Source organism: Megalops cyprinoides, chromosome 1 (assembly GCF_013368585.1).
Source record: "Megalops cyprinoides isolate fMegCyp1 chromosome 1, fMegCyp1.pri, whole genome shotgun sequence".
NCBI classification, from domain to species: domain Eukaryota; kingdom Metazoa; phylum Chordata; class Actinopteri; order Elopiformes; family Megalopidae; genus Megalops; species Megalops cyprinoides.
The window spans coordinates 18,702,404-18,728,505 of NC_050583.1; the positions used below are offsets into that span (position 1 = coordinate 18,702,404).

At 45.1% G+C, this 26,102-nt stretch overlaps 1 protein-coding gene across 4 annotated transcripts in view; it reads left to right on the top strand.

The window, feature by feature from the left end:
* Nucleotides 1-26,102, top strand: part of LOC118785038 (inactive rhomboid protein 2-like) — a 33,402-nt gene that overhangs the window by 4,700 nt on the left and 2,600 nt on the right. For 2 of the 4 annotated variants that reach the window (XM_036539574.1, XM_036539566.1), the window contains exons 2-18: nt 1,869-1,996; nt 9,801-9,958; nt 11,498-11,637; nt 12,474-12,654; nt 14,566-14,778; nt 15,000-15,128; nt 15,461-15,597; nt 15,696-15,896; nt 16,753-16,864; nt 17,088-17,162; nt 17,402-17,563; nt 17,937-18,022; nt 18,166-18,229; nt 18,517-18,611; nt 18,719-18,794; nt 19,013-19,113; nt 19,461-19,614. In XM_036539574.1, the coding sequence (XP_036395467.1) occupies nt 9,821-9,958; nt 11,498-11,637; nt 12,474-12,654; nt 14,566-14,778; nt 15,000-15,128; nt 15,461-15,597; nt 15,696-15,896; nt 16,753-16,864; nt 17,088-17,162; nt 17,402-17,563; nt 17,937-18,022; nt 18,166-18,229; nt 18,517-18,611; nt 18,719-18,794; nt 19,013-19,113; nt 19,461-19,614 (2,064 nt within the window). In that variant the 5' untranslated portion in view covers nt 1,869-1,996; nt 9,801-9,820. The remainder of the gene's footprint in view (nt 1-1,868; nt 1,997-9,800; nt 9,959-11,497; nt 11,638-12,473; nt 12,655-14,565; nt 14,779-14,999; nt 15,129-15,460; nt 15,598-15,695; nt 15,897-16,752; nt 16,865-17,087; nt 17,163-17,401; nt 17,564-17,936; nt 18,023-18,165; nt 18,230-18,516; nt 18,612-18,718; nt 18,795-19,012; nt 19,114-19,460; nt 19,615-26,102) is intronic. The other 2 variants (XM_036539589.1, XM_036539582.1) reach the window with 1 other exon arrangement.

The following is a 26,102-nucleotide window of genomic DNA, read 5'->3' on the forward strand; positions in this document are numbered from 1 at the left end:
CTGAGCCAAAAACCTGTTTTGGTTTCTCTTGCTTCAAGCCAAGATTCGGTTCAGTGCTCAGGTTTCGTGAGAGCACTGAGAGAGCGCTGGGCTGTTTGGTGATTGTAGAACGTTTTATTTGGAACAAATATGTATCAAAGAAATCAGTCCCCATAATAACATAACTCAGGTTGATAAGATCTTGTTTGACTTCACAGTAGAAAGAAGTGGCGTTTCAGATCTGCATTCTTGGTAGGCTAATGAGATCATGCACATTTGCTCTGCTTTTACTCATTAGATACTCTAGCAGTTTGTGCCGCTGTACAAAAGGACTTCACATTCCTAGCACACAGGAACGCTCTGCTGCCATACTCCTGCACATCTGAAGTGGTTCATTGTGTGCTGCATCAGCACAGCAGATCTCTATACCATCTTGGTAGATGGTTGTGTTTTTATGGAAAGGTGTATGCGGCCTGTTGAATTGTGGATAGTCTCTTATAATGGCGGGATCTCAGATGTCTTTTTTACCTGCTAATGAAAGAAAGGCCGTCTTTAGCAGGGGGATTACTTTCACTGGTTGTCAGCTTTGAAAATGCTAGTGTGAAAGTTGCTTAGCTGCTGCTTTGGCCATTCTGATTTTGGGTTCTTTCTTCCACATTTTCGTCAGTACTGGAGTCGCCAGCTTTGTCACTCGGTGAGCTCCACTCTATGATGTAATTGAGGTGCGCACTTTTGTTTGAAAATACAGCTGCCTTCCCTGGCTGCGACTTTTAAATCATTAGGTGTGTAACTGAAGATTTGAGAGTGCTTTGCAATGGCATCACTGAGCTCTGTAACGTTGTGATGCAAGGTCTGTTTGTGCAGAAAGTACAGTGGTGCTCTGGGTAAGGAATTACAAAGCTGACAGCTGCTGCATTCTTCATAGCTGCGAGTTTGGACATGCACTTTAGTGGAGTTGGGTTTAGTTTCGTCATTGGAATGGGAAGTCCTCTGAAGCCCTGCGAGAGCATGACTCCTTTCAGAGTCGCGAAATTTGCACGGCTTCCCATGAATGGCTAGTACGGGCATGTCATTTCTGAAAAGAGAAATGTGCTGTGCTGTGTCCAGCAGGATTCCAGTAACTGCGAAAGAACACAGATTTGCTTGTGAATTTTATGTGAGCTAGACTTTCGATGTAGCACTGTTATAGTGACCCTAGCTTGACATATGTTTTCATTCTTCCTTGGTAACATAGTTGCGGTGAGTGGGAGGTTCCTGTTTCAACAGTGCTGCTGTGTCACATGGCAGTCATGCTCCCACGCAGATATGCTGTTGATGCAGGTCCTGCTATTACGTGATGAGTGTCTGTCACGTTATGCACACTGATTCATTTTCCACACATCTCTGTACAGTTAAATCCCACTGAAACGTTCTTTCAGTTGATTAGAAACAATGGAGGGAAAAAATGGCCGCCCACTTTGGAAACATATTAACGCAAAGTGAAGAGTCTGTTCTTCAGGATTTGAGGAAATGTCCTGTGTGTGGGGCAGCGATGTCTGTGAGAATTTGTCACACAGTGGCAGTGAGTTAAGTGAATGCTGGGAGATTCAGACTCTCCTGCCCAGAGGCACTTGAGCGATAGTGTGTTGTCTCTTTGGATTGGACTGTGGTCCTTGCAGAGGGAGTGTGTGTGTCAGGGATTTTTGCTGTGTTGGTTAAACATCCCAGAAGCCCGTTGCGTGCACTGCCAATACTTCCTGTCGATCGATTGTTCCTAGGTCCACTGTCATGACTGACAAGAGGTCTTTAGAAGGAGTTGACAGGGTAAGCATGAAAGAAATCTAATGAAATGCATTTGTCTCTATTACAGTGATGATAATGGAGGGATATGTGTTTATTCTTTCCTTCAGGCTGGTATGTTGCTGTAACGAGATGATGAACGAGATGTGGTAATGACACAGGCTGAAGGACTCTTCCCCCCAGAGAGCTCAGTACCAAAGCTGACTGTCAGGCAATATCATTCCACTGCTGTTGAGATGTAAGTGTGGGGACATTCTAAGTGCACTATGTGGAATTTTATTTTTTGTTTTTGTAGAAGCTGTTTGATATTATTTTCAAAACATAGATGGGTAAATTCTCAAAGATGTGCTGTTGCTCCAGAAACTTTGGTTGATTTTGGGTGGTTTCGTGACATTTGTCATTTGTAAGGGAGCAGCCGTTTGCACAGGGAGTTTAGTGGATTGTGTTAGGCTATCATCTCTGCTCACAAGACAAACTTGCATGCATGTTGGCGGGTGGGGGAGTTTGGGATGAGCTGGCCTTTAACAGAACATGTCTTTGGTCATTACTAGGCCCCAGAGGGTCACATTTACAGTCCGCGTGCTATTAGTATGTTTGTTTTCAGAACTGGGCCACACATACCAGCCCCCTGCTGCACACAACATGAGCTACAGGGAGTTTTCACAGCTCTGGCACTGTGCTGGAAAAGTAAATAACACAGGTCTTCCCAAGCTGAGCATGTGGCTGCAGGTCTCTTGATCATGCTTTAGCACGTGGCTAAGAGGGGAGTGGGGTGCATCCTATTCAGCTGCCGCTGTGGAAGTGAAAACTGATTCTGTCTGCTTTGTTGGCGGTTGAGAACGGGGTCGGGTTACCGCGAAGAGCAATACCTAGGAAGGCTGACATTCTCCGCAGCGCATGCTTGATGACCGTTTACACAGGTATGGTCATGCGGTGAAAGCTGGTGTTGCGGGAGTTGTGTGCAGAGCCGGTCACCTCGATAGTTAAAGCTTCCACAGTGGGATAGGCTTGTGACTCGCTCCTCTGGAACACATGGTGGCAGCAAATGCTAGGAGTGCAAGGTGTCTTTCCTCTAGGGTAATGGATTTATGGTGGTTACACTAACCAGTAGCACAGGTACTCACTGTTTCTTTTCTGTCATTTGAAGGAATCAAAGGGAAGGCACTCTGTGTTAATTAAATTGTAATTTGCTCAAGCGGAAAGGTCTAGTGTATTTGCTACAGTGATTGAATGTTCCCAAAGGACCTGACCTATTTCTGGAGCATGTGGTTATTGTGGTGTATGTATTACCAGGTCAAAAACTCAAAGTGCAACCCTGGGGGGGTCATTAAAATATGTTTGTGCTCCTGGCTAGTAATGTACTGTAGTTCTTTAAAGGGATCCTCTGCTTTCTTGACGCTGAGTAATTTTAAGATCGCAGAGTTCAAATTAAGTTCAGATTTTGTTCAAAACACAATCTTACAAGGATCATTGGCTGGTGAAAGACCACTTTCACGGCATGTAAACAAGCTTTAGCTTTTTGGAAGGTGCTGTCATGCTTTAAATAATGCAGTGTAATCTGGGAAATATCGTACAGATTGGCTCAGTATTCTCGCTTTGGAATTGGATTGTTCTGTTAAGACAGAATTCATAATGTTCATGCTCACTGGCAACCTCCTGAATGAGTGCCATCCATTTTGCTCCTGATTGTTGCCTGAAAAACAGGCTGTGAGTAGGTTGCCAAAAACCAACAATGCCAGCTCTCTTTTGTAAATAATATATGGGTAGCAAGCTATTTTCAAATTCATATTAGTATTCACAGTGAAATGTTCAAGCTGACCATGCCAGTAGTTAGGCAAGAATTTCATTTTGAAAAATTAGACATGATGTTGACCTTGTGACTTTCTTACCTGTGTCTTTTTAGTGTCACCTTCTCCCAGGTTTCACTAAAAGAAGCGCCTCTCATTTCCACACATGCTGTTGATTTCAAATTGGCCGCTCTCGTGTTTACTGCCAGGAAGGCATGTTGTTATGTAACCTTAAGAATTGCCAGATAATTGTCCTTGAGAGTGCATTCCAGATGGGGAGAAAGAAGGACAAATTGCAAAAGAGTTTGCGCCAAGCTGGAAATGCAAATGGAAGATTGGAAATTTATTAAAGGAGTGCTACACTGAGTTTTTTACCTTACAGTTTAGTGGGGATCCAGACAGTGTTCACCAAATCTATCGGTAGTGTGGTGTAGTGGTAAGCACAGGAGCACAGCTCATAACCGAAAGGATGCTGGTTTGATTCCCTTCTGGGGCACTGCTGCTGCTGTATCTTTGGGCGAGGTGCTCAACCCAGAATTTCCTAAGTAAACTGCCCCAGCTGTTTAAATGGTGAACATGTAAAATCCATAACCTTGTTAAGTCATTTTGGATAAGAGCGTCTGCTAAATGCCAATAACGTAATGTAATGTAATTTGGCCGGGCATTTGCTTTAATTTCTCAGATTTTACTCAGGTTCAGTGCAGTTTTCAATTTATTAAGCTTTATTTGCATGACAAATAGGCATTCGTGTTGCCAAAGAAAAACAAACATAACACATAACGCAAACACTAAACAGTACAAAGTCTACAAAAAAGGGCTCTGTCGGTTAGGCATCCCCTTTCTCACTCCTTGTCCTTCAGGCTGTGACCTGTGGCTACATACTGAGCTGCTAGTGGGACTGTAGGCCCCCCTCTTAGCACGACAGATATTTTCCCTGTGTCAGTCAGCTTTTGGAAATTGGTTAGGATGGACAGTGTCTTCTTCATGGATGTTTCCCTTGCTTGGGTGGGGGTATTTATTACATTTCCAAAGAAAGTGGATCTCTCTGACATTTTGCTATGTTTCCTCTCTCCATGAAATAGGGCAGCAGGGTGGTGTAGTGGAAAGGAGCAGGACTGGTGACCAAAAGCATGTTGGTTTGACTCCTTGAAAGGGTGCTGCTGTTGTACCCCTGGGCAAGGTACTAAACCTTGTACCTAAAAATTGCAATTTATGTAAGTCCCTGTGGATAAGAGAGTCTGCTAAATCATAATAATGTAATGAATTAAGTAGATGTGAGTGCAAAACTGACCAGTTGGAGGGAATGAAAAATCTAAGTAGGAGTCCCAAAAGTTTGTTCAGCTGGCTGTGCTGGACTCGTGAATCAGTGTGTCTTTCTGGGATGTTATCAGTCCACACAACTTCACGTGAAACTCCCATTTTGGGGTTTGCACGAGACTCTGATTGCTGTGTGGCTGGGTTTATTTAATCTGTCACTGCACTGCAAACAAACAACATAGGCATGCTAAATGAAATAGACAGATAGCCTGGTGGAAACAGTCAGTGACCATTGAGTCATGAGAGGTTCCTTGTAGGCTTACAGGGCAGCGTCAGAGTCCAGTGGGGGTGCTGTATGGCTCTGAGTCCCGAGGAGGTGACACGGTTTGATTCTCTGAATTTAAAACTCATCTGCTGTGTCAGCCCTGACTTCCCTTTTGTACAGTAGCGCAGCTAAAACGTTTGCCCAGTTAACTGACTGTGTGCTTTCCAGCGATTTCCAGAATGTTTAAATGTGTGTCCTAGCCTTAATGTAAAGATGTATGAATCAAACCATGGAGATGTGGTCATTTGTAGATCTGTAGATATGGACACAACAGACATGCAGGTTTTATCCAAAGTGCATTTTGTGTTTATATATACGTACATACTGTATATACATGCATAGGGATTTCTTGTTATACATTTCTTGGATCAAATCTTTTTCAATCACACATTAGAAATGTGCCTCTGACATAGCTGCCCAAGTCACTCACAGAAAAATGGAAGAAAATATAGTAATAGGGACTGGCCTTTCTGCCCATTTTATCTAAGTTGTTTATTATAATTGAGATTTAATAATTTCATTGTATTGTGTCCTCAGACCCTGACTCAACTGTTAAGTAGTGCCAGCACTCTTTGCCACTGCATTCTAGTAGTCTAGTCATATCTGTATATAATTTTGAGCCAGTATGAATCATATTTCTTGCATTACATCACATTTTTTTAAACACAACATCAACTAAAAACAGCCTTAGGTAAGTCTTTTAAAAGCATTTTCAAGTAATGAGAACCAACCTGGCGATATTCACATTTCTGTATTTTGAAATTTTCAAGACAGCAGGGAAAATGGGAAGGTGTTGCAGTCAGACTGTATGAGGTTGCTTCAGTGTTTGTGTGGCGATTGTTGTTAACGTTTTTGACATTTTTGGAAACGACAGACCAAAATACTGATGTATTTTCATCCTGGTAGTCATTGCATTTGTTGGCGTTGGTGTTGTTGAGGTCACTGTTTACTCATAACCTCTTTTAGCATGTTTTCAAGGGCAGTAAGAAATGTTTCCTTCAGAGAGAAAATCCTTGATAATCCCTAGAGGTTTGGTTTCCCATTTACTCAAGTTGTTGTGGAAACCAACTTTAGAGCTCCTTGAAATTTCCTGGATGGCACAGAATAGTCTGCTTAGATCTGTGTAAGCGTGTGGCAGAAAAACAACTGCAACATGGGCAAGAGCAATCCTCTGCTCACATATCAGCCTAAAAAAATGTGAAACATAGATGGTCCAAGGCTGCCGATACACCCTGTCCCTCTGAATTGTTGTAGCCATCTTGTCTGCTTTGCTAAAAAATTAATGGCTCTGATTACCTGATGGAAATTCCCTGTGGGTTTTCTGTTGAGTAACCTGGGGAACTATCTCTGGAAGACACCTGAGGGAGAGGAGTGGAAACTGCACCTCATCACATAAGCGGCAGTCATGCAGTTTCCTTAAAAACTAAGCCCCCAGTGACTCATAAGACTAAAGATATAGGATTAAGGATAAAGATTATACCTACAAAATGTGACTCAGAAACATTTTCTGAAGGTCACGTAAACAGGGATAGGAGGGACAGTACAAGTGTGTACAAGACACGTCGTTAGTGTGGTGTTATGAGGACAAGTCCAGTACTTTGTTTTGAACTAGCTAAACAATACAGATGCATTAGGATAAGTTGTGGTAAAGATGCCATCTGCGTCTGTGTGAGCATGCTGTAGAAAACCACATTAATAAAAGACCTCCTCAAAGGCTATGAGAGTCCATTAACTCGGGGTGAGGCATTTCTCAGTAGAGGGGTGCCACTCACCCCCACCCCCCGACTCTAACACACACACACACACACACACACACACGCATATATGCACACACACACATGTATACGCACACACACAAAGTCCATTTCAGCCTCCCTCCAACAGAGCAGATTGACTTTGACTTCACTGGTGTCAGATTTCTCGAGATATGCCAATCCTGGTGCCTCCATTTCCAGAGCTGTCAGAGATGTCTTTATTGATTTGTAGAGGCTCCAACAAGAGCTTGAAAACCTTGTGGATATAGTGGACGGTTAGGCAAAGAAGGCGTGCAGCTGAAAACTGTTGCCCCAGCCTTCGTTTCTTCATAGTGTTGCTCATGGAGTAAAATGGAGTAATAGACTCTAAAAGTGAGAGGTAAGTGCTGGTTCCTTTACTGGATTCTGTTTGGTTAAGAGACCATCAGCCTAGTTTCAGTCTTCATAAAGTCTCTTGTTATAATCAAAACATTTCCATAATCTGATGTTGTACACAGTATTACGTGGTCAGTCCATATTTTTTATTCATAGGTTTGCCCGTGGGGGCTCATAAATCATACATGCAAATACTAAATTTGCATCAGCTGATTTTACTGATGCGAAAAAAAAAGGGGGGGGGGGTTGTTTGCCGTGACCTTGGATAAGCACCGCGATACAAAGGAGAAGCAGTGACCAAATCCATGCCCCTGGGCTCTTTAGGTACAGGCCCTTAAACTGCAGAGTCTGGCAGCTGCAAGGGGCATTAAGGGGCCAGCCTAAATAAATGGAGGAAACAAAGCTGTATCATTCCATGTTAATTATTTTTTTTATTTTAAAGAAAACATTCACATTTGTTTGTCTCTGGGAGGAATTTTAGTGGTGCATATTTTAAAAAGCCTGTGATCGCACCTGTTTGGGAGATACACGTTGTTTAGAATTTTGGCCTACTTTAATGTCAGAGCTGTAATCTTTTTTCAAAGCCAGGTGTATCTACTGCATTGTTTTGTAACAGAGAAGTTGTTAAAAATGTTGAACGTTGTTGAAATCAATGGGTTTGGAATTGAAAGTGTGTATTGTAGATGTTCATTCAATAAGCATGAAAAGACTGACTTCACAGCCTTAACAAATGTTTTTTGAACAACACAAAAAAGTCCAGATTTTACAGGGTAACCATAAATATTTACCATGACACCAGCCATGGACACATTTTATTGATTTCATACAGAGTAACTCAGCTTCATGTTTTCTTTCTTATATTTTGGTGGGTGTGGAGGAGTTCTCTCTCCTTGATGTCAGTGGTCAGTAGGGGTAGTGTAGGTACACTGGAGGAAGTGGTTGATAGGTCAGAAAATACCTAAGGTCATACACCACTAAACTGCGTTGAACAAGCCAGAGTCCCAGCAACAGCTGTCAGTCAGACTATAATCTATTTTATGTGCTTGTAATTCAGCCTTGGAAATGCTCCATGTTTGAAAGTTGTAGCTCATTATTGGCCCCCGGTGAACCACTATACATATTTATGCGGCAAAACAGCAAGCCGTATGATGCTGACGAAGCCTTTTCTTTGCAATTTATGTAGTGATTTATTTATCTGCGAATTCGAAGTGTTAATTTTATCATGTAATGTTTACAGCTGCTGGTATGAATTGATGATTCACTGGTAGTTTGGTTCCAGATCACATGCTTTTCTCACAGTCTTAATAAGCTGTCTGAAAACAGTGGTATGACTGTTTATTGCCATTTTTCATGCGTTTTTCTTAGTTGTTTATATTCTTTAGACATTTAAACAGAGGGAGGTTGTTCACTCTGTACTCAAGTTCCTGCAGTAGTACTTATTGAGATAAGAAGGCTACTGTATATTTTGCAGCTGTAGACATTTGTAGTGGAGCTTGCCAATGTCAATGGTATTCTTACTCAACTATCTGCAGCAGTGGAGCGTCTCATATGTGTTGTGTCACTCCTGCAGTATCCTGCTTTGTCAGTAACATTTCTCAAGAAATTGGTCTGACAGCACAACATGTGTGTCTTGTGGTGGATCAGCAACTGAAAAAGGGAAGAGGTGTCATGAGAGGACGTGCAGGAGACGGCCAGCACAGTTACACCTATACCAGTTACACCTACTCAAATGGATCCTAAACAGCCATTTATTCTGCGGCGCATTCTCCTTCCCTAAGATCTCAGACATATAATTAACCTGATGGCAAAAGATAATGGCCATTTTCCTTTAGTTTTAAAAGGCACGCAAGAGAGAAGTGGATCTCAGGGAGTGTATTTGGTTGGGCATTCCTTTCATATATCTGCCACTTAAGGACCATTGATCTCAGCTGTGTTTCCACTGACCTGCTTTGGCAGTAAGTCAGTACCAGCCTGAGAGATTTCCGTGACTCAACAGCACTTGAGCAGAGGTTGAGACCTGCTCATTTTATATGCAGACTACTGTCATTGTATGGGGTCACATTAGAACTGCAAACACAGCTTTGATGTGTGCTTGGTTTTTTGAAAAGGTTAATTTTCAAGAATATTTTATCATACAGCAAGCTCGGATTAGATATAAATGTCAAATTCTAAGTAATTATAAGGTAGCGTTCTGAGCCTTTTATGTCTTTACACAGGATAACTTTTTTGGTGGAGAAATTCCACACAGTCTGAATAGGACTCCCCTGAATGTACTTTTGAGCTGTAGTTTTGGTTGTGAAAGTTCCAGTTATCCATGAACTATACAGATTGTGGCGGAGGCTCTTGTAAAAGTATTGTGTTAGCTCTAGTGCTGGCTTCAGTTGTTCCTGTGGAAAAAAATATATGAGATGTAATTTCATCTGCTGCATTCACAGTTGCAGGCCTGGGTTTGGAGTGAAACCTGTGAATCTAGAAATGGCTTCCTGACTAATTTTAAGTAAGTGATGTAAGATGTAACACGTCTGTTATACTCTCCTTCCTTAGAGGGCTGCGGTCCGAGCAGGATGTCATCACAGGATGAGGGTGACACACACCACAACGGCAGCCAATCAGACAGTCGGTTGAAGAGCAAGAAACCGCCCAGTCTAGTTATTGCTATCCCTCCGGCTGAGGACGAGGACAAAATGGATGCTGTGAAACAGGTATGCTGACCTCTCCCCTACATTCACAGCCTCATAGGGAGTGCTGCCTTTGCTGTGGGGGCGGATGAGAGATCTGATAATCCCCAGTGTAGGCGAAAAAACCAAGGGCCCAGGTTATTCCCAGGCCTGCTGGTGATGGTGATTCGGCTCCTCTTGCAGCAGTGTGTGTAGGTGGTGGCTTTTATACAGTGGATACGGCAGATGTCAGTGTTTTTCACCATAGCCTATCTCCTGGGAGCCACAGATCACTTAAAACATGGTTAACCACCATGGTTAACAAGCCACTGCTGCAAAGAAGGGAAAAAAAGACATTACTGTGAGTCTGAACAACATTGATTTTCAATTTTCAATTTTTTTTTCTCATTAGCTTTTCATTTTGGCAGTGCAAAAATGAGCTGAACCCAAAACGCCCCAAATAAGCCCACCCCAGGGGTGTCGTCCAGGTTAAGTGACTGTTTAGCTGAAATCATTTGCTCCATCACGCATGAGACCATCAACTACCATTAAATGTCATAAGCGATCAGAGGGGTGGCTGCGGGGCGAGGCCTCCTTTTGCAGGGGCCTGCCCACGCAGACACGCCTCGCTGGCCGGGACCACCATCTGCTGGCTCACACACCAGCAGTGGCATCCCTTCAGGGAGGAACAGCACTCCCGCTGAGTCTCTGTACAGAAAACATTGCTGAAACCTTGGCGGATTTCTTTTGTATATAGAAGGACACTGTATCATGAAAATGCACATTTTTAAAACTTCTTTCAGCAGGTAAAAGCACTGTCATTAGTTACCTTCATTAACAAAATATTTTTTCAGTTGAGTACAATTTCCCATTTTCATAGGCATTAATACTAACAGATGTTGTTAGCAGTGAAGTAGTTTCGCTGCCTGGAGAAGGAAGATACATTTATGGTTGTAACTTACACCTTTATGGCTATAGCCTCCTCCAGATATATCAACTGTCTGCCGTTTGAGTTGATTTATGATGTGTCTATGTTGACTACTGAAGTCAGTTTGTAAGATGGAGAAATTAGAGGTTTTCCCTCAGTGCCTGGCAGCAGTGGCCTCTCTCATAGAAGCAACACAGTAATGTTTAAGTCTTTCTACAAATTAAGCATAAGGGAAGAAATGGCTAAACTGAGAAAATTGTTTTATTTGTCGTGGATTGTGCTCTCATTTCAACCTGGAGGTGGAAAACAGAGGGACTGTTTGCAGTTCCTGACTGCGTAAAATGTGTTGACGTGTCAGGGTTCGAAAAAGGTTACCAACAGGGTAACACTGTTTGTTAACGAGAACAGTATGCCAGAATTTTTAATCTTAACCTTCTTTTTTATGAAAAAAGAAAACATGTTCAGTGTGGATCTTTTATTTTGAGTAATGTAAAATGTCTGTGCGTTTCAGCCCTCGTGGGATGTGGTGCCCCATGTCTGGGGGATGGTAGGGGGAAACGATGAGCTCGTTTTACCTCCCCTAGCTGTGCGTCCCTGATGGTGTTCCCCTTCTCTGTGTCCGCTCTCTGGGTGTTCCTCCCCCTGGGCCTGCGCAGCCCCTAAGGCCTTCCCTGAAGAAGAGCGGGAGTGTGCAGCAGTCCAGAGAAGCTGTGTCAGAGGACGCACCGTCGACGACGGCAGAGGAGAGGAGGGCGGCGTTCCACAGACAGACTTCCCTGTCCCAGAGCATCCGCAGGTGAGGTGCTGCGGACCTCCGCACATTCTTCTTCCACTCACCTGTCAGCCTCACAATTAATGTGAATTCCACCACCCCTTTTCCAGGGTATGGACAGATGCATGCCCATCCAGGACCTCTAACAGCCCTGTGTGTGTGTACCACATACTACTTACTACCAGTTGCTGTTTTTGGGATGTTACTTGCTAGCAGTTACTACTACTATGCATTGTAGAACTGTGCATTGTAGAACTGTACACACACACACACCCACAAAGTAATTGGTACTAAGTAATATGTAAAAAAACAATAATTGGTCTAATTTGACAAAAATACTGCACAGCTCTACAGTGGGTCACAAAGCGGGCAGTTATATAACAGTACAGACTGCCTTGCAGACATACTCCCTGGGGTTTGCTGAAGGGGACCAGGATTTCATAACTCTGGATATGTGTTATAAGCAGGCATGTTCTCTTGGTTTCAAGTGACACATTGGTAAAAATACTGAACAAAGTGCTCATACCACTTGGCACTAGTTACAGTGCCCAGTAACAGGATAATAGGATACATTTCTGTTCCATTCACAACATTCCACTTGACCCACTTCGGTTCAGAAGAATATAATGAAAAGTAGACCGAAGGGATTTTGCTCAGTCTGTGCTTATGTCACTGGAACTGTTATCCTCATCTGTGCGTGAAGGCAAACCTGTACCCTAATTGGGTAGTACTTGTTTTGCTGATGTTTGATACAAGCATTGACTTTTTCACAAGCAAAATGAGGGTGGCCACTCTTGTGAGCCTGCAGCGTAACACACAAGTGACAGACTGTTTCCCACTTCCCTACGGGGAAAACCCAGGGGCACGGCGCAGTGGTTCGGGGTGGGCAGCGACTGCGAGACCAAGCAGCAGATATGGCAGCGCAAGAGCCTTCGCCACTGCAGCCAGCGCTACGGCAAGCTGAAGGCCCAGTACCGCGAGCCCGAGATGCCCAGCCAGGACCAGGGCCCGGAGTCTCCTGCTGCATGCAAGCTGCCCAGGGTACCGCCCCCGTCGGACGCTTCACATTACATCCCCTTGTTTGTGTAGCCAATCAGAGGGAAGCTTACACAGCACAGACCTATAACATTTATTGAAGTGATTTAAGTTAAGAGCACCATGGTGGTGGCCATGCAGAAGACTTAGACATACATGAGGGTACAGTAGGGAAGGATGCTACAAGACTGACATGTTTGTTTACTTATTTATCCAGAGTATTCTGTTTGGATGCATGTTTAGCCATAGGTCATTTGTGCGCTTGTATGTGTAAGGAAAGAAAGGGTTAATGTGAAAGATCCATGAAATGAAGTACCCATTGCCCTGAATATAAGGCTTGCATGCTTTTCAATGAACTGAATTTTAAAAATTTACCAAAAAGCACTATGAAACGCCCACGAAATAATACATCTTCAGCCAATGGAGAAAACCCTAATGTTTTCTTACTTGCCATTGAAGCGGCTCTGCAATTGGTAGGCCGTTCACAGGTTTCAGTCCAGTGACAATGTTCAAAATCCAATATGACAAAACCTTTTTATTTGTCTTGCAAAAAACAAAAATGTTGTCATTATAAATGAATTTTATGTCCCTCGGTGTTTATCAAAACATTTCATGCTGTGCTGTCGTCTCGCATTGTTTTTGATGCAGCTGTATTTTTCAGCAGTGAAACAGCTGTCTGATGCTTCTCCTGTATTAACTAGCATTATGACTCCTGGGCAACTGCATGTGTTCTTACATGTGTGCCCATCTTCTCATCCACTTCTGTCCACATGTTCCCTGCAGGTGGGCTTATCCATTTTCCTCCTGCTATGCTAGCTACACATGGCCACTGTGGAATGCATTCCCTGCCCAGTAGCGCCACCTTTTGTGATTTAGCATTAGTGTTAGCAATTTTGACTTGTCTATGAACGTAACATTGTATTTTATGAAAACAAAAAGAGCTGCCTTATGTTTCGGTCAATATGGATATTCCCCAGAGTAGTGTGTGAATACTGAAGCACCCTGTAGTACCTTTGTATAAGGATTGTATTTGGTTTTCTGTCTAAAAATGAGGTGCTCATGAGGTGCTGGGGATTGAGAGGGGATTCAAGCAGGGAGGGATGTGTGTCGTCATTGTGTGGAGCAAGAATAGAACTTCCCGTTCACACTTGTACCGGTGACAGCGTTAACTGTGAACTTGTGCAGCAGCAGTATGCCCACATGAGCAGGCAGAGTAAGGAGGAGGAGGCAGCAGCAGCACCAGTCTGGGGGAAGTAATTCCCTCGCCTTTTATAAATAATGCAGTCTGCTCCTAGCGCGGCTCTGTTACTCCCAGTTCCACTCTGCCAGTGTGGTCGATGCTCTTGTCCCTAGCTCCTGTTTGTCTGTGTCTCCTCACCTCATTGTTGTCTGCAAATTGCTGGGTAAGATTTCCCCCCACGTGGATGTGGGCACTTGCATTCTCACGGAGTTACGCGCCCCCGACCACATCCTTTTGTATTTACCTCCCGCATGTCTGTCAGTGTTGCAACATCAAAGTCAGTGTAAACGGATGTTTAACTTTGTGTTTGCGTGTGGACGTGTGTGTACTTCATAGCTTGCTGTCACTCTCCACGTTTCACATCACCATCACCATCATCCTCTATGCAAGTAGATGCCATTTATTCTCAAATTGATCATAACTTGAATTTCTTGTTAGGGGGCATCATTGGCTGCACCAATATGAATGTCGTTGTATAAAGTGAATGACATTTCCCCCTAAATATTAATGGGAAATGCAAGTTTTAGGTAAAGTGGGAATGGATGAATGTGTATGACTGACTGAAGTCTCTGAGAGTATGCAAGGTGATTTTTTTTTAAAGCCTGACCTTGACCACCTATTCTAGGTAAATCTGAACGTTTCTTCTTCTCTGTGTTTGTCTCGATGGACCCCACCAGATTGTGGACCCTCTTGCGCGGGGACGAGCGTTCCGTTACCCCGATGAGACAGACCGACCCCGGACTCCTCACAGCACCCACCCTCCCCTCACCCCCGGCGTCAGCTCCCTGTGCTCCTTCTCCAGCCAGCGCTCCGGCTACACCCGCCTCCCCCGCAGGAAGAGAGAGTCGGTCGCCCGCATGAGCATCCGGGCTGCCTCCAACCTGCTTAAGGTCAGGAGCATCGGCTCTGTGTCCGCTCGCTTTGGGAGCTCCCCTGGGGCCCATTTCGTAAAGCATGTGTCTGCATCCCTGAGCCTCAGCGTGTCTCTGTGCCTGTCTGTATTTGTGTGTGTGTGTGTGTGTGTGTGTGTGTGTGTGTGTGTGTGTGTGTGTGTGTGTGTGTGTGTGTGTTGGTTGAGCTATGTTTATAACAGATTGATCATTTGACACAGGGCCGCACGGGACTCCCTGGGTCTCAGACCGGGCGTGGCTTCCCCCGCCGTAGTTTTGTACGGCCCAGCTGGCTGGAGGAGGACACAGTGGACACTGCCGACACCTCTGACTCGGTTTTCTTCAGCAAGGCAAGGGCTACTACCTGTTCTTACTATCTATGCTGCCTGACGGGTGAACCGAATCTGACACTGTCACCTCAGACTAGACGGAGCAGTTCTTCCCTGCAGTAATTAAGAGTAAATGTCAGATGGCTATTTTTATTCCTCTTTTCCACCAGCCAGTGTGAACACGCTGTGTAAAAAGATAAATCATTTCCCCTGAAGTAATTGGCTGCCTGTAGTAGCATTGGGGTAGAAAAAGATAGATGGAATTTCTGTCAGTAATGTCTCTTGAGGGCATTCTTGCAGTTAACAAGTTTGGCCTATGTCGTCTTTGCCGATTTCCACCCCTCTCTGGACAGGTCGATGCCCACGAAGAGATGTACTCCATGGCGGACGACGTGTTTGAGTCACCCCCGATGTCAGCCTCTTTCGCTCCTCACCAGCCGGCCCATTTTGGGGAAGTGCAAGTGGGCGAAGGGGGACCGTTCCAGAGCCTGTAAGCTGCCTTGCCCTCATAAATCAGGGAGACAGAAGTTGTTTTGGTCCCTCAGTGCCTTTACAGTCTGACTGTGTGTCTCCCTCCCCCGCCTGCAGGAAGGACGTGTCCAAGGCCTCGGCTGGAGGAGCGCTCCCCCGCAGGGGCCGGCGAATTGCCTCGCAGGTCAAACACTTCGCCTTTGACAAGCACAAGCGGGAGTATGGCATGGGCGTCGTTGGCAAGTGGCTGAACCGCCATTACCGCCGCAGCATCAGCAGCCAGGTGCAGAAGCAGCTGGATGACTTCCACAGCCACAGGTGAGGTCAGGAGGGCGCGTCACACAAACACACTTCAGAAACCTGAATTACCCGAAAGGGATAGCTTGCGGATTAAGGAATGTGTCCCTAACTGTGCTTGGCTGTCATCTGTGTGTTTTTTTACTCGTTTTTTTACCCGTGTCCAAATCTGGCATTGTGGGCTGGTTAAATACCTTCTGGTGGTGTGTGTGCTCACACTCATCGGTCTGGAAGTGTTGTTAGCCTAACACTGTTACTCTGTTATTGAACTTGAATGGATACACTTCTGTTCGATTGTGCTGGAAGTCGCTCTGGATAAAAGTGCTAAATGAATGTAATGTAATGTAGTATGTCACGAAAGAAGAGTGTACTGCAGACTGGTGGTTTGTGTTGTGGGGAGTGCAGTACTATGTTTTGAAGAACATCTGGGAATCACAGAAAAATGAAGAGAAACAGAAATTGCAGTGCTTCTTGGTTCATTTAATTAGTACAATTTGTGCAGTCCTTCTGGAAAGTGGATTGTGTGAACAGGAAGCCACACATTTTGAGTTGAGTGATGCCTCCTGTCAGTATTGGTGCCGTGAGCTGCAGAATGATGCAATAGCAGGATAGCTGGTGCACATCTTTTTTTTTTCTTTCTTTTCTGTCTCTTCGCAATCCTACTTGCTGTGAAACCACTGGAGGTGGTGAGAGTGCTCAATTGCTTCGTGAACCTGAATAAAGTTGTTAGAAAAAGTGAAAATGAACCTCAGAAGAAAAAAACCTAAGCAATATTTCCGAAGGTACTCAGTGTGTCTGTACACCTTTTTCCCCCGAAACAGACCAAAATGAGCTCCTGTGAAGGGAACTCTGCCTGTCTCTCTCTCCCATCTCACAGGCCTTATTTCACCTACTGGATCACCTTTGTGCACATCGTCATCACCCTGCTGGCCATTGGCACCTATGGCTTTGCCCCCGTCGGCTTCGCCCAGCACTCCGCCTCGGAGCTGGTGAGTCCCCCCGAGGCGTGCCCACAGTGCCGCTCTCGCCCCCTCTGAACGTGGCAGTGAGTCACGGCAGCGGAAACTCCCCTGGATCTGCGGGCCGCGCTCCAGATTATCCCTGCAGGTCGGCTGACTGCTCAGCTTTGGGAGACGTACCCGGCGTCGCTGAAAGTCGCCACGAGCTGCTTCCCAGTCCTGCTCTGAGTCCCGGCTCTGGTCTCCTCAACAGGTGCTGCGAAACAAAGGGATCTACGAGAGCGTGAAGTACATCCAGCAGGAGAACTTCTGGATTGGCCCCGGCTCAGTAAGTTACTGCACACTTTTAATACACCTGCTACGCCCAGCGCTGTCTAATCATCAAACAGAGGTTTTGTTGACCTTTCTTGGTCTCATTTTGTCGTGTTTACCTGCACTGTTTTCTTTTAAGGTGGTGCCTTTGATGGACAGCTGAATGTGGCACGCTTGATATTGGTTGGCAGTTGTGTTGACTGCTGTTCCTGTGAGCAGTGCGGTGAAGGGTGTGTCTGTTTGTTTGTCTCCCAGGAAGATCTGATCCACCTGGGGGCCAAGTTCTCCCCCTGTATCCGACGGGACGAGCAGATCAGCAAGCTGATCGAGAAAGCCAAGGACCTGGAGAGGGAGTCGGGATGCTGCGTGCAGAACGACGACTCGGGCTGCGTGCAGACCCACCGCGCAGACTGCTCGGTGCGAAAACGCAGCACCGCTCCGCACGGAGCTGCAGCTCCTCTCCCTTTCCTTCCCGGTTGCCATTGTTACCGTGCTGTAAAATCTCAGCTTATGCTTACACAAAGTGTGGGCGTTCACTCTGATTGACAGGCTTCCAGCTCAGCTCAAACCCACAGAAGAACATCAATAAATGTTGTCAGCTTGCTGCCAGAAATAAAGGGGTTGAATAACCCGTGGCTCACATGCTAGAGCTTATGACTTTTGGATGTCATAATTACTTTCATTGATCTTGTGTTTTTTTTGTTCTTGATTCTTCTCTTTACACCTAGAGTACCTTCAGGAGGAGGGACTGCTTGAATGAATGACTCTGATGTTTCTCTTTCACATGTAGGAGACACTGGCCACATTTATGAAGTGGAACAATGAGCACACAGACATAATAAGATCGTCTGGCTCCGTCTGTCACCAGGACCCCAGGTACTGTGTGTCTCTATCAGAAGGAGGGAAGACTTGGGTTTATTTTTCAGAGAAAATCTGCGTGTCACAAATGAGAACCAGAGTCAGTGACTGTGTGCTTTCCCTCTGTTTGTGTCACGAATTGTGGTGTGTGTCGGCAACAGGACTTGTGAAGAGCCTGCCTCAACAAAGCCCCACGTGTGGCCTGATGACATCACAAAGTGGCCGGTGAGTTCCGCAGGGCTGCGCCACAGGTGACTTTTGTCTGCCGATAGAGACGGAGTTCCAGAATGGGTCACTGTCACACTCTGCCGCCTTCCCCCTCCCTCCAGCGAGAGTGGAGAATGATTGACGTATCACATTATTGGACTGCTGTTCAGTCATCTGTTGGTATTTTAATGATGCTGGCAGCATAAAGACGATGATAACCGAAGCTACAGCATGTTAGCATTGTTTTTGTGTGTTGGGCAATCGCAGCACTGAAAGCTTCTTTGGCATTCCCCCCCTGGTTTCAGATATGCACCTCCCCACGCAAGTGGAACCACACTGGGTACAGACACATGGACTGCAAGATCAAGGGAAGACCCTGCTGCATTGGGACCAAGGGCAGGTGAGACACCCCTTCCTGTTGTGACCATAGGAGACAACTGTACACTGCTGCCGGAGATCAGCTCTGCAGGTGAAATGTCTCTCCTTGGTTTTTTGTACCCGCCACAGGTGTGAGATCACAACGCGAGAGTACTGCACTTTCATGCATGGCTACTTCCACGAGGAGGCTACGCTCTGCTCGCAGGTGATCGCTTTTGCCATGTCTGCGCTTGGCTAACGGGGACAGGCAGGGACGCCTGGGGTGGGTGGGTGTGGAGCCGTCATGGTAATGATGGCATTTTCCCAGTCCTAATCACAGACGCTTGGATCTCGCCCAGGGAGCTACAGAGAAAACAATAAGCAATTCTGAGGTGGGAAAAAGGCCAATTCTTTGTTTTATTCCCCTTGTTTTTCTGTTCCCAGGTGCACTGCTTAGATGATGTGTGCGGTCTCCTACCGTTTCTGAACCCTGATGTGCCTGACCAGTTCTACAGACTGTGGCTCTCCTTGTTTCTGCATGCCGGGTGAGTAAACCATCATACCAGTCCCTAATATGAACACCAGGACAACCCCGATAATATGACATCCTAGTGTGTGTGCAGCTTTTCCTGGTGTCTCAGTCAGTGTCTCATTGTCTGTGCTGATTTTTCTGGTCTCACAAAATCCTTGCTGTTTCTGCTGGTTTCCTCGATGTCCAGGTCTCCCTTCTGTCTCTGCAGTGTATCTCTGTCTGTGCTGGTTTCTCTGGTATCTCACTGTCTCTGCGCTGTGTCTGTGCTGACTTCCTTGGTACCTCCGCACACTCTGCAGTGTCCAGGTGTCTGTAACAGGTTCTCTCTCTGTCTGAGTGACTCCTGCGGTATCTCTGCAGGCTGCTGCACTGCCTGGTGTCCGTGGTGTTCCAGATGACCGTGCTGAGGGACCTGGAGAAACTGGCCGGCTGGCTGCGCATCTCCATCATATACCTGCTGAGCGGCATCACTGGGAATCTGGCCAGCGCCCTCTTCCTGCCCTACAGAGCCGAGGTACACCCCTGCCAGCTCACCCCCCCGGCGGGCTGTGCCCCCTGCTGTCTCTCACACTCTGTCCCCCTCCGCTTCTCTCTGCTGTTCTCGTGCTTCAGGCTAGCGCGAGGTGGGTCTCGGACAGCCACGTCTTGGCAGGTGGCTGTTGTGTCATGTGCTTAGGCTGTCTCCTCTGTGAGCTGCTGTCTGAAAGCCAAGCCATTTGGGCCTGAACATGCTGATCCCACTCTGCTGCTCAGGTGTTTTTCGGGAAGCTGGTAAGAGGGGAAAGTGTGCCCCTGTCCGGGCCGCCTGGTAAACGGCTTAGTCGCTTGCTGGAAGAGCTTTGAGAGATTACTGGACGTGACCCTGTCTGGAGGGTAAATGTTTCCCCTCCCTGGCCTCCCCTAGTGCGAGCTGCACAGGCTGGAAGGATGAGGTGGTGGTGAGGGTCACTAATCTGTCCCTGTCACTGGAGGCAGTAAGAGGAGCCCTGTCCCTTTCTGTGAGGTCGAAGGTGGAGGAAGAGGCGGCAGCGACCGGGGGGGCTGTCCCAAGATCAAACCACAAGTTACAAACACCTGGTGATGATGATGGAATTAATGGCATCCTGCTTTGAGCTTTTTTAATAGGAGGATGTGAGATTCATGACAGTATTGATTACTTAGCCTAGCCTGTAGCTTGTACATATAGCTGATGTTGACTGTATTATTGTAAAGGCTAGAGACTTCTGGAATTCCAGTAGCCTTTAAAGTCCTGGCAAAGCTTTTTGCAGGTGGAATTTAGAGAATTAATTTCCTCTCTGAAACATGAGAGATAACTGAGAGATTGTGCTGAAGTGTCACTGTTATTGTAGAAAGACTAGATATTATAACACTGTCCCCTAGTGGTAGTAAGTGGTGGCCTCTGTTTATCAGGTGAAATCTGCCCTGTGAAGAAATGTAGTTGTAGCAGTAACTTAACAGAGATCGTCAGATGTTTTATATTCTGTCTCTGTGCTAGAGGACCAGATATTCGCTAAAACACCTTCCAGTTGTGTGCTTACGACAGATAAACAGATACTTTTGTAAGTTTTGCTGTCAAAGGGAAGCACATTGAATTCATTATTGCATTGAAGGATCCTACACTCTGTTGATCACTGCCTGGTGTAGATACGTTATCATCTCAGCAGCAGCTTTCCTCTCAAAAATGATAAAAAAAAACATTATTATTGCAGCCAGTACATGAACTGATTGCAGTTCAGTTTAATGTGACCACTTATTTACGTTTTTCTTGATATGCACTAGAATGTGCTATCATAGGTGTGAACCACTGTTATTTTTACCTTAAAGGAGTTATGACTTCTGTAAGAGCTCCGTAAGATAAAAACTAAGACAATCTAACGTTCCAGGTCATGCTTTAATCGCTGACTTGAATTAAAAAGTCTTATTTTGTTATTACTATTTTCAGACAGGCCCACACCCTACCTTGTATGCCCATTAACAGCAAAATTAACATACAAATGACTGTCTGAGTCCAGCTGCAATTCGTTCAAATCCACTAAAGGTTCCTATAGTACTCCTTGTACTACTAGACAGAACAAACAATAGATGATCAAAAGCAGCATGAACTGTGTTATCTGGTCATTACAGCGTCCGATGTTGGGCAGTGAGCAGTTCTGCTAATCCAAGCTTTTTATCTTGTATCTGTTGATGTGCTGATGGAAAGTAGTTGCAATCCTCTTCGAGGGTGGATTAATTGTGCCTGTGCAGAGCTGCTAAAATTGGGTTCACTTGCTGAGGCAGCAGAGTCTAAATTCAGATTACCGGAAGTGAGGTCCAAATATCAGTTCCATCTTGCAGGTCATTTTTGTTGGTCTGCTTTCATCTCTTCCTGCAAACTGCAGAAACTGCAAAGTAAACCTCAAGCAAGGAATATGAGCATGCAGCACATCTTTCTGTTTGACTGTTGACTCATGTTTTGAGTGTTAGGCGTATGTGTGTGTCTGTGTGGGTTGGACTGAAGGGCGGGTGACAGGAGGGGGGACAGCCTGCTGTGCAGGACGTAGGGGGGATGTGACGTGTGCTGTCCTCGGAGAGTGGGGCATGGAGAGAGTGGTCGCCGTGTAAACCACGGGAATAATCTGGAACGCCTAATTGGCACAAGCTAGACCGTAATGTGCCTCTCTAAATACCCACTCTCTCTGACGGCTCGCTGCAGGGACCGTTCTCGGCTAGTTTTTGTTGGAAGTCCGGGGCGAAGTAAAGAGCAAATGTACTGTTCCACTGCCACTAGATAGGATACACACAGGCATTTTGCACAGGCACAAACTTAAATTTCCTCCCCTTGGTGCAGGAAGTTAGAGGTGGGCGTGATTAGAGGTTAGAAGTAGGTGCAGTAATAGGTGGAATTATGTCTTTATCAGCTTAGGGTAGAGGACTTTAGAGTAAGACGACCACCAGTTGGCCATGAAAGCAAACAGTATGGCTTTAGTGGCAAGAATAATCCTCTGTGCAAACAACACACAGATTAACAGTCCACTGTCAAATTTTGCTGAAACCTGATTACTTAATGTTTGTAAAACCAACAGCTTCAAGTAGGAATTCAGTTTTAAAATCCCTTGAAGTGGTTGTGGAGCTTCATCGAACAGTTCTACAAACGCAGTGCATGCAGTCTCCCAGCCTAAACTGCAACAGTGTGTGTCTGTGACAGCCCCTTGTGACGTGGGTGTGACGTGCTGTGCTAGCTTCCAACCTGTGGGTCTGACACCACCCACAGAATGTCTGTGTGGAGACTATTACATCTGTTACTTTTGCATCCATCACAACAGCTTCAGAACAATGCTGTGCATTGCTTGTAGATGCTGTTTTACCATCATGTGCATTGGCATACTGAATGTAGGTCCTTGAGCATCTAATCGTCACCATGAGGTGAGGTGCCAGCAGGGAGTCAACAGAAGCAACCTGAGGGCAGTGGCTTTCACAGCTTCAAAAATAGCCGGGAAAACGCATGCAAAGCAGAGTAATGACCCTGACTCAAGCCACTTAAAACTCCTTTGAATAAGGGCTGATTATCTAATTATTCAATTTAAACCACTTTGAATAAGGGGGGGTGATTATCTGCTTATTGTATTAGTTCATCATTAAAGTTTCATGAAAGTTTTTAATTCTGAGTTGTTTAACACCACTCTCACTGAAGACTTGAAGGTGTGCGATGCTTACTTACTGCTTAGTAGAAAGATAGAATTGTTGGGACATTGTGGTGTAACATGGAAACAGTGTTTTCATGGAGAACCAGGCCTATGTCTCTTCCACAGGTGATCAGTATCATACAAAATACAATCAGTAGGCATAAGGATAGGTTTGACGTGTTGGATTCACCCCAATGGAAAGAGAATTGTTGGGACATTCTGGTGCAATGTGGAAATGTGGAGAACCAGACTTATGGAGAGCATCTTAAGGTTTTTATCCATAATTCCTGGAACTGAGAGGTTTAGTCATTGCGTTTCCTCAGAACAGATTATGGCTGATGATGGCCCCCCATGTAAAGTTTTTTTTGTGGAGATATTTAGGGTTAGCATTCTGAAGTTGTAAGTAGATTCAAAAAGAAGGTATGGTTGACCATAGACTAGCTCACCAACATGTTTTTGTACTTGTGTGGAATATTCTAGACTCTTAAGATGCCTCTGTCCAGGGAATGGCAGCTGTGTGTAGCTGTGTTCCAAGGCACCTCATCAGAGGTTCAAGGAAATGTACCTGACAGCGGGGGTTCTAACTCCCCATATGCTTGACATTAACTGACAGAGGCTCAGGGCCAGTGAAGAATGGCGGAAGTTCCACTGGGGCGTGGCTGCAGCGGTTGGGTGATGAAGGTGTGCTGTGGGTGTAAGTCGTGTGCTGCCCTGTCCTTGTGGAAGATTACTTCCTCTCAGATTAGCCATCTGTCCACGCCAGCCCCGGCGGGCCTGACGTCAGTCTAATCAGGTCGATTTGAGTGGCCTGCGCAGTGACTCCAGCGTCCCGGGGCTCGCTCAGAAGACTGTAGCACACGGTGGCAACACTGAAGAAGCTGCCCTCAGCTGCCACTAGCCTTTTAAGAGCCATTGACTCAACTATAGCTGTAACATGTTGAAATTCTTGCACTAAAAAGTTATTTACACAGAAAATATCTTCTCTCTGTTTAGATATTTTCAGTACACCATTGGTGTGTTGTGCACCATAGGCTCTATTTACAGAATATAGTATCTTGTTCACAAAGGGCACCAAACTGCTTGATGTGAGGTAAAGGTATTTTAAGCATAGATTAAAAAAATACTTACTGTTTCATGGCTTTTCTCTCTGCGTACTGACAGATATGCTCTTCCTGGTCAATAAGCACTCCATCATTTGGGCTTCATCTTAATGCCTGCCCAGTGCTCAGGGCATCTGTATCTAGGGAAATAACTGGCTGGAGTATATGAGGCTGCATTTCTCCCTGATGTCCTCGGGAAGTGTTAGAGAGAATGGCAGACTATAATTATCAATGACGACTTGTTTAGAAACATGTTTACAAGCAAGTTGGCAGACCCCTGCTATATTATACCGGGAGAGACAAACACGCTGTTTTGTTCCTCTATCTTTAAATTATGCTTTTTCCACAAATGAATTCAGAGTCAAAAGCCCAAGTATTCTGTGAAGACAGAAGAAGTATTGTTTTCTTCCTGCTGTAAGCATTAAAAGATGGCTGATGAGGTTTTAAACCTCTATCTTCAACAAAACCTTTTGTTAAACACTTAACACTTCACCATAAGCCTTTGCCATTGGCCAAAACATTAACACATGCTTGGGGCACATATGAGAGACTCTCCAAATGAATACTTTTGTATTCTTAAATACTGAACTCTCTGGGTTGTTTGTAATGCCTCCCAACATTCCTAAATTCAGTGAGAGGGGATGCACACAGTGAAAAGATCTGTCAGTGTGTGCTCATATTTGCTGCAGTATCCTGTGGAGGGTGGGATGGCTCTGGGACACTGAGGCGAGTTGTACTATCCCAGACATTTGAATGAGTTAAAGGAATATCCCATTATTTCACACATATCCCGAAGCAGATTTGAGGTTGGGTAATTTTACAACAGGGAGAGAGAAGTATGGGGAATGACGCAAAGATTTGAAGAATGTATGGACCCATCCCATTAATGGATTAATGGTTGTCGTAAGACTGCAGAAGCTTGAATTTTGTCCAAGCTCTCAACATATATCATTAGTACGCCATGAGTACATGCCATTGGCAAAATAGTTATGTTAATGAATATTCACTCCACACTACCCTATTACATTGACTGTAGGGGTCTCAGAAATAGCCTGTGCTGTGCAATATGCACACATCTTCCTTAATGATTGGCTAGTACAGTGGTGTGTCCACATAAGTGGATGGCATTACTGGCCACAGCGTTTCACATGGCTGCAGTCTGTAGTTGTGTTCTTCAGCATATTCGCTGTTGTTCTGTGGTGAGGTGGCCCAAATATGAGTGGAATACACCTCAGAATAGTAATTCAGAGTTTTGTTACATTTGTTTAGTAAATATAACATAGGTTGAGGTTTACCAACTTGCTAACTTTGGCTAACAGGAATAAAGTTAGTAAACTGGACTTGTGGACAATGTGGAAAAAACACATGGGTGCACAATCTTTTTGAAGGTTTTGGGATTAAAATAAAACATGGAAATGGACATCTTGCACTGTATATTACTTTCAGTTTGATGTTCATCATGGCCAGTAATATTTTTAGCATAGTGACCTTGAAATAATCCAAGAAGTTCTGCAGTGGTGTTTTTTGTGATATCCTTTTGAGAACCATTTATTTAATCTGAAATATTAAAAGGCTGCATGTGCATTCTGTAGAGCAAGAGGTGCACAGGGTGTGAGATTAAAGCAGTCACGGATATGACACTTTTATAAGTAATGACTCAATGTCCTGGGATCATTGATGGTTTCAGGGATTTAATGTTGGTTGAAATATGTCTGAGAACAGTGGCTCCTGCTGGCCCAGCAGCCCTGCTTCTAGCAGTAGCTGGTTGGTGGGTACTCACTGATTTCATTCATAAATTTCTGGTAGCCAAAACAAAGGATAGTGGAACTAATTGCAGCTCCTATTTCTGGATTGTAGCATTAAAATGTAAACATGATGTCATCGGCGGCACTTTGACACCCGTAGACAAAAACGGACAGATGGGCCGCCGCTCCTGTCTTTCAGACTGCACGCATTTTCATTATTATGCACTCCCCTCATCGCCACCCCGAGTACAACCTTTATTGTTATGCACACACAGCTGTTGCACCTGTCTCTCATTTCAGTCTGTGACCTCACACACTCAACCTTCATTCACGAGGCAGTAATTACAGCCCTGCTGTCATTATGGGTGCCTCTCACTCCCCGTCAAGTGTCATGCCATCTGACATAAAGTCACCCCGTCAGTGATTCACGCAAATATACCTGACATTTAAGCCCAACTAGCAAAGGGGAGGGTGACTTTTTAACCTCTAACAGCT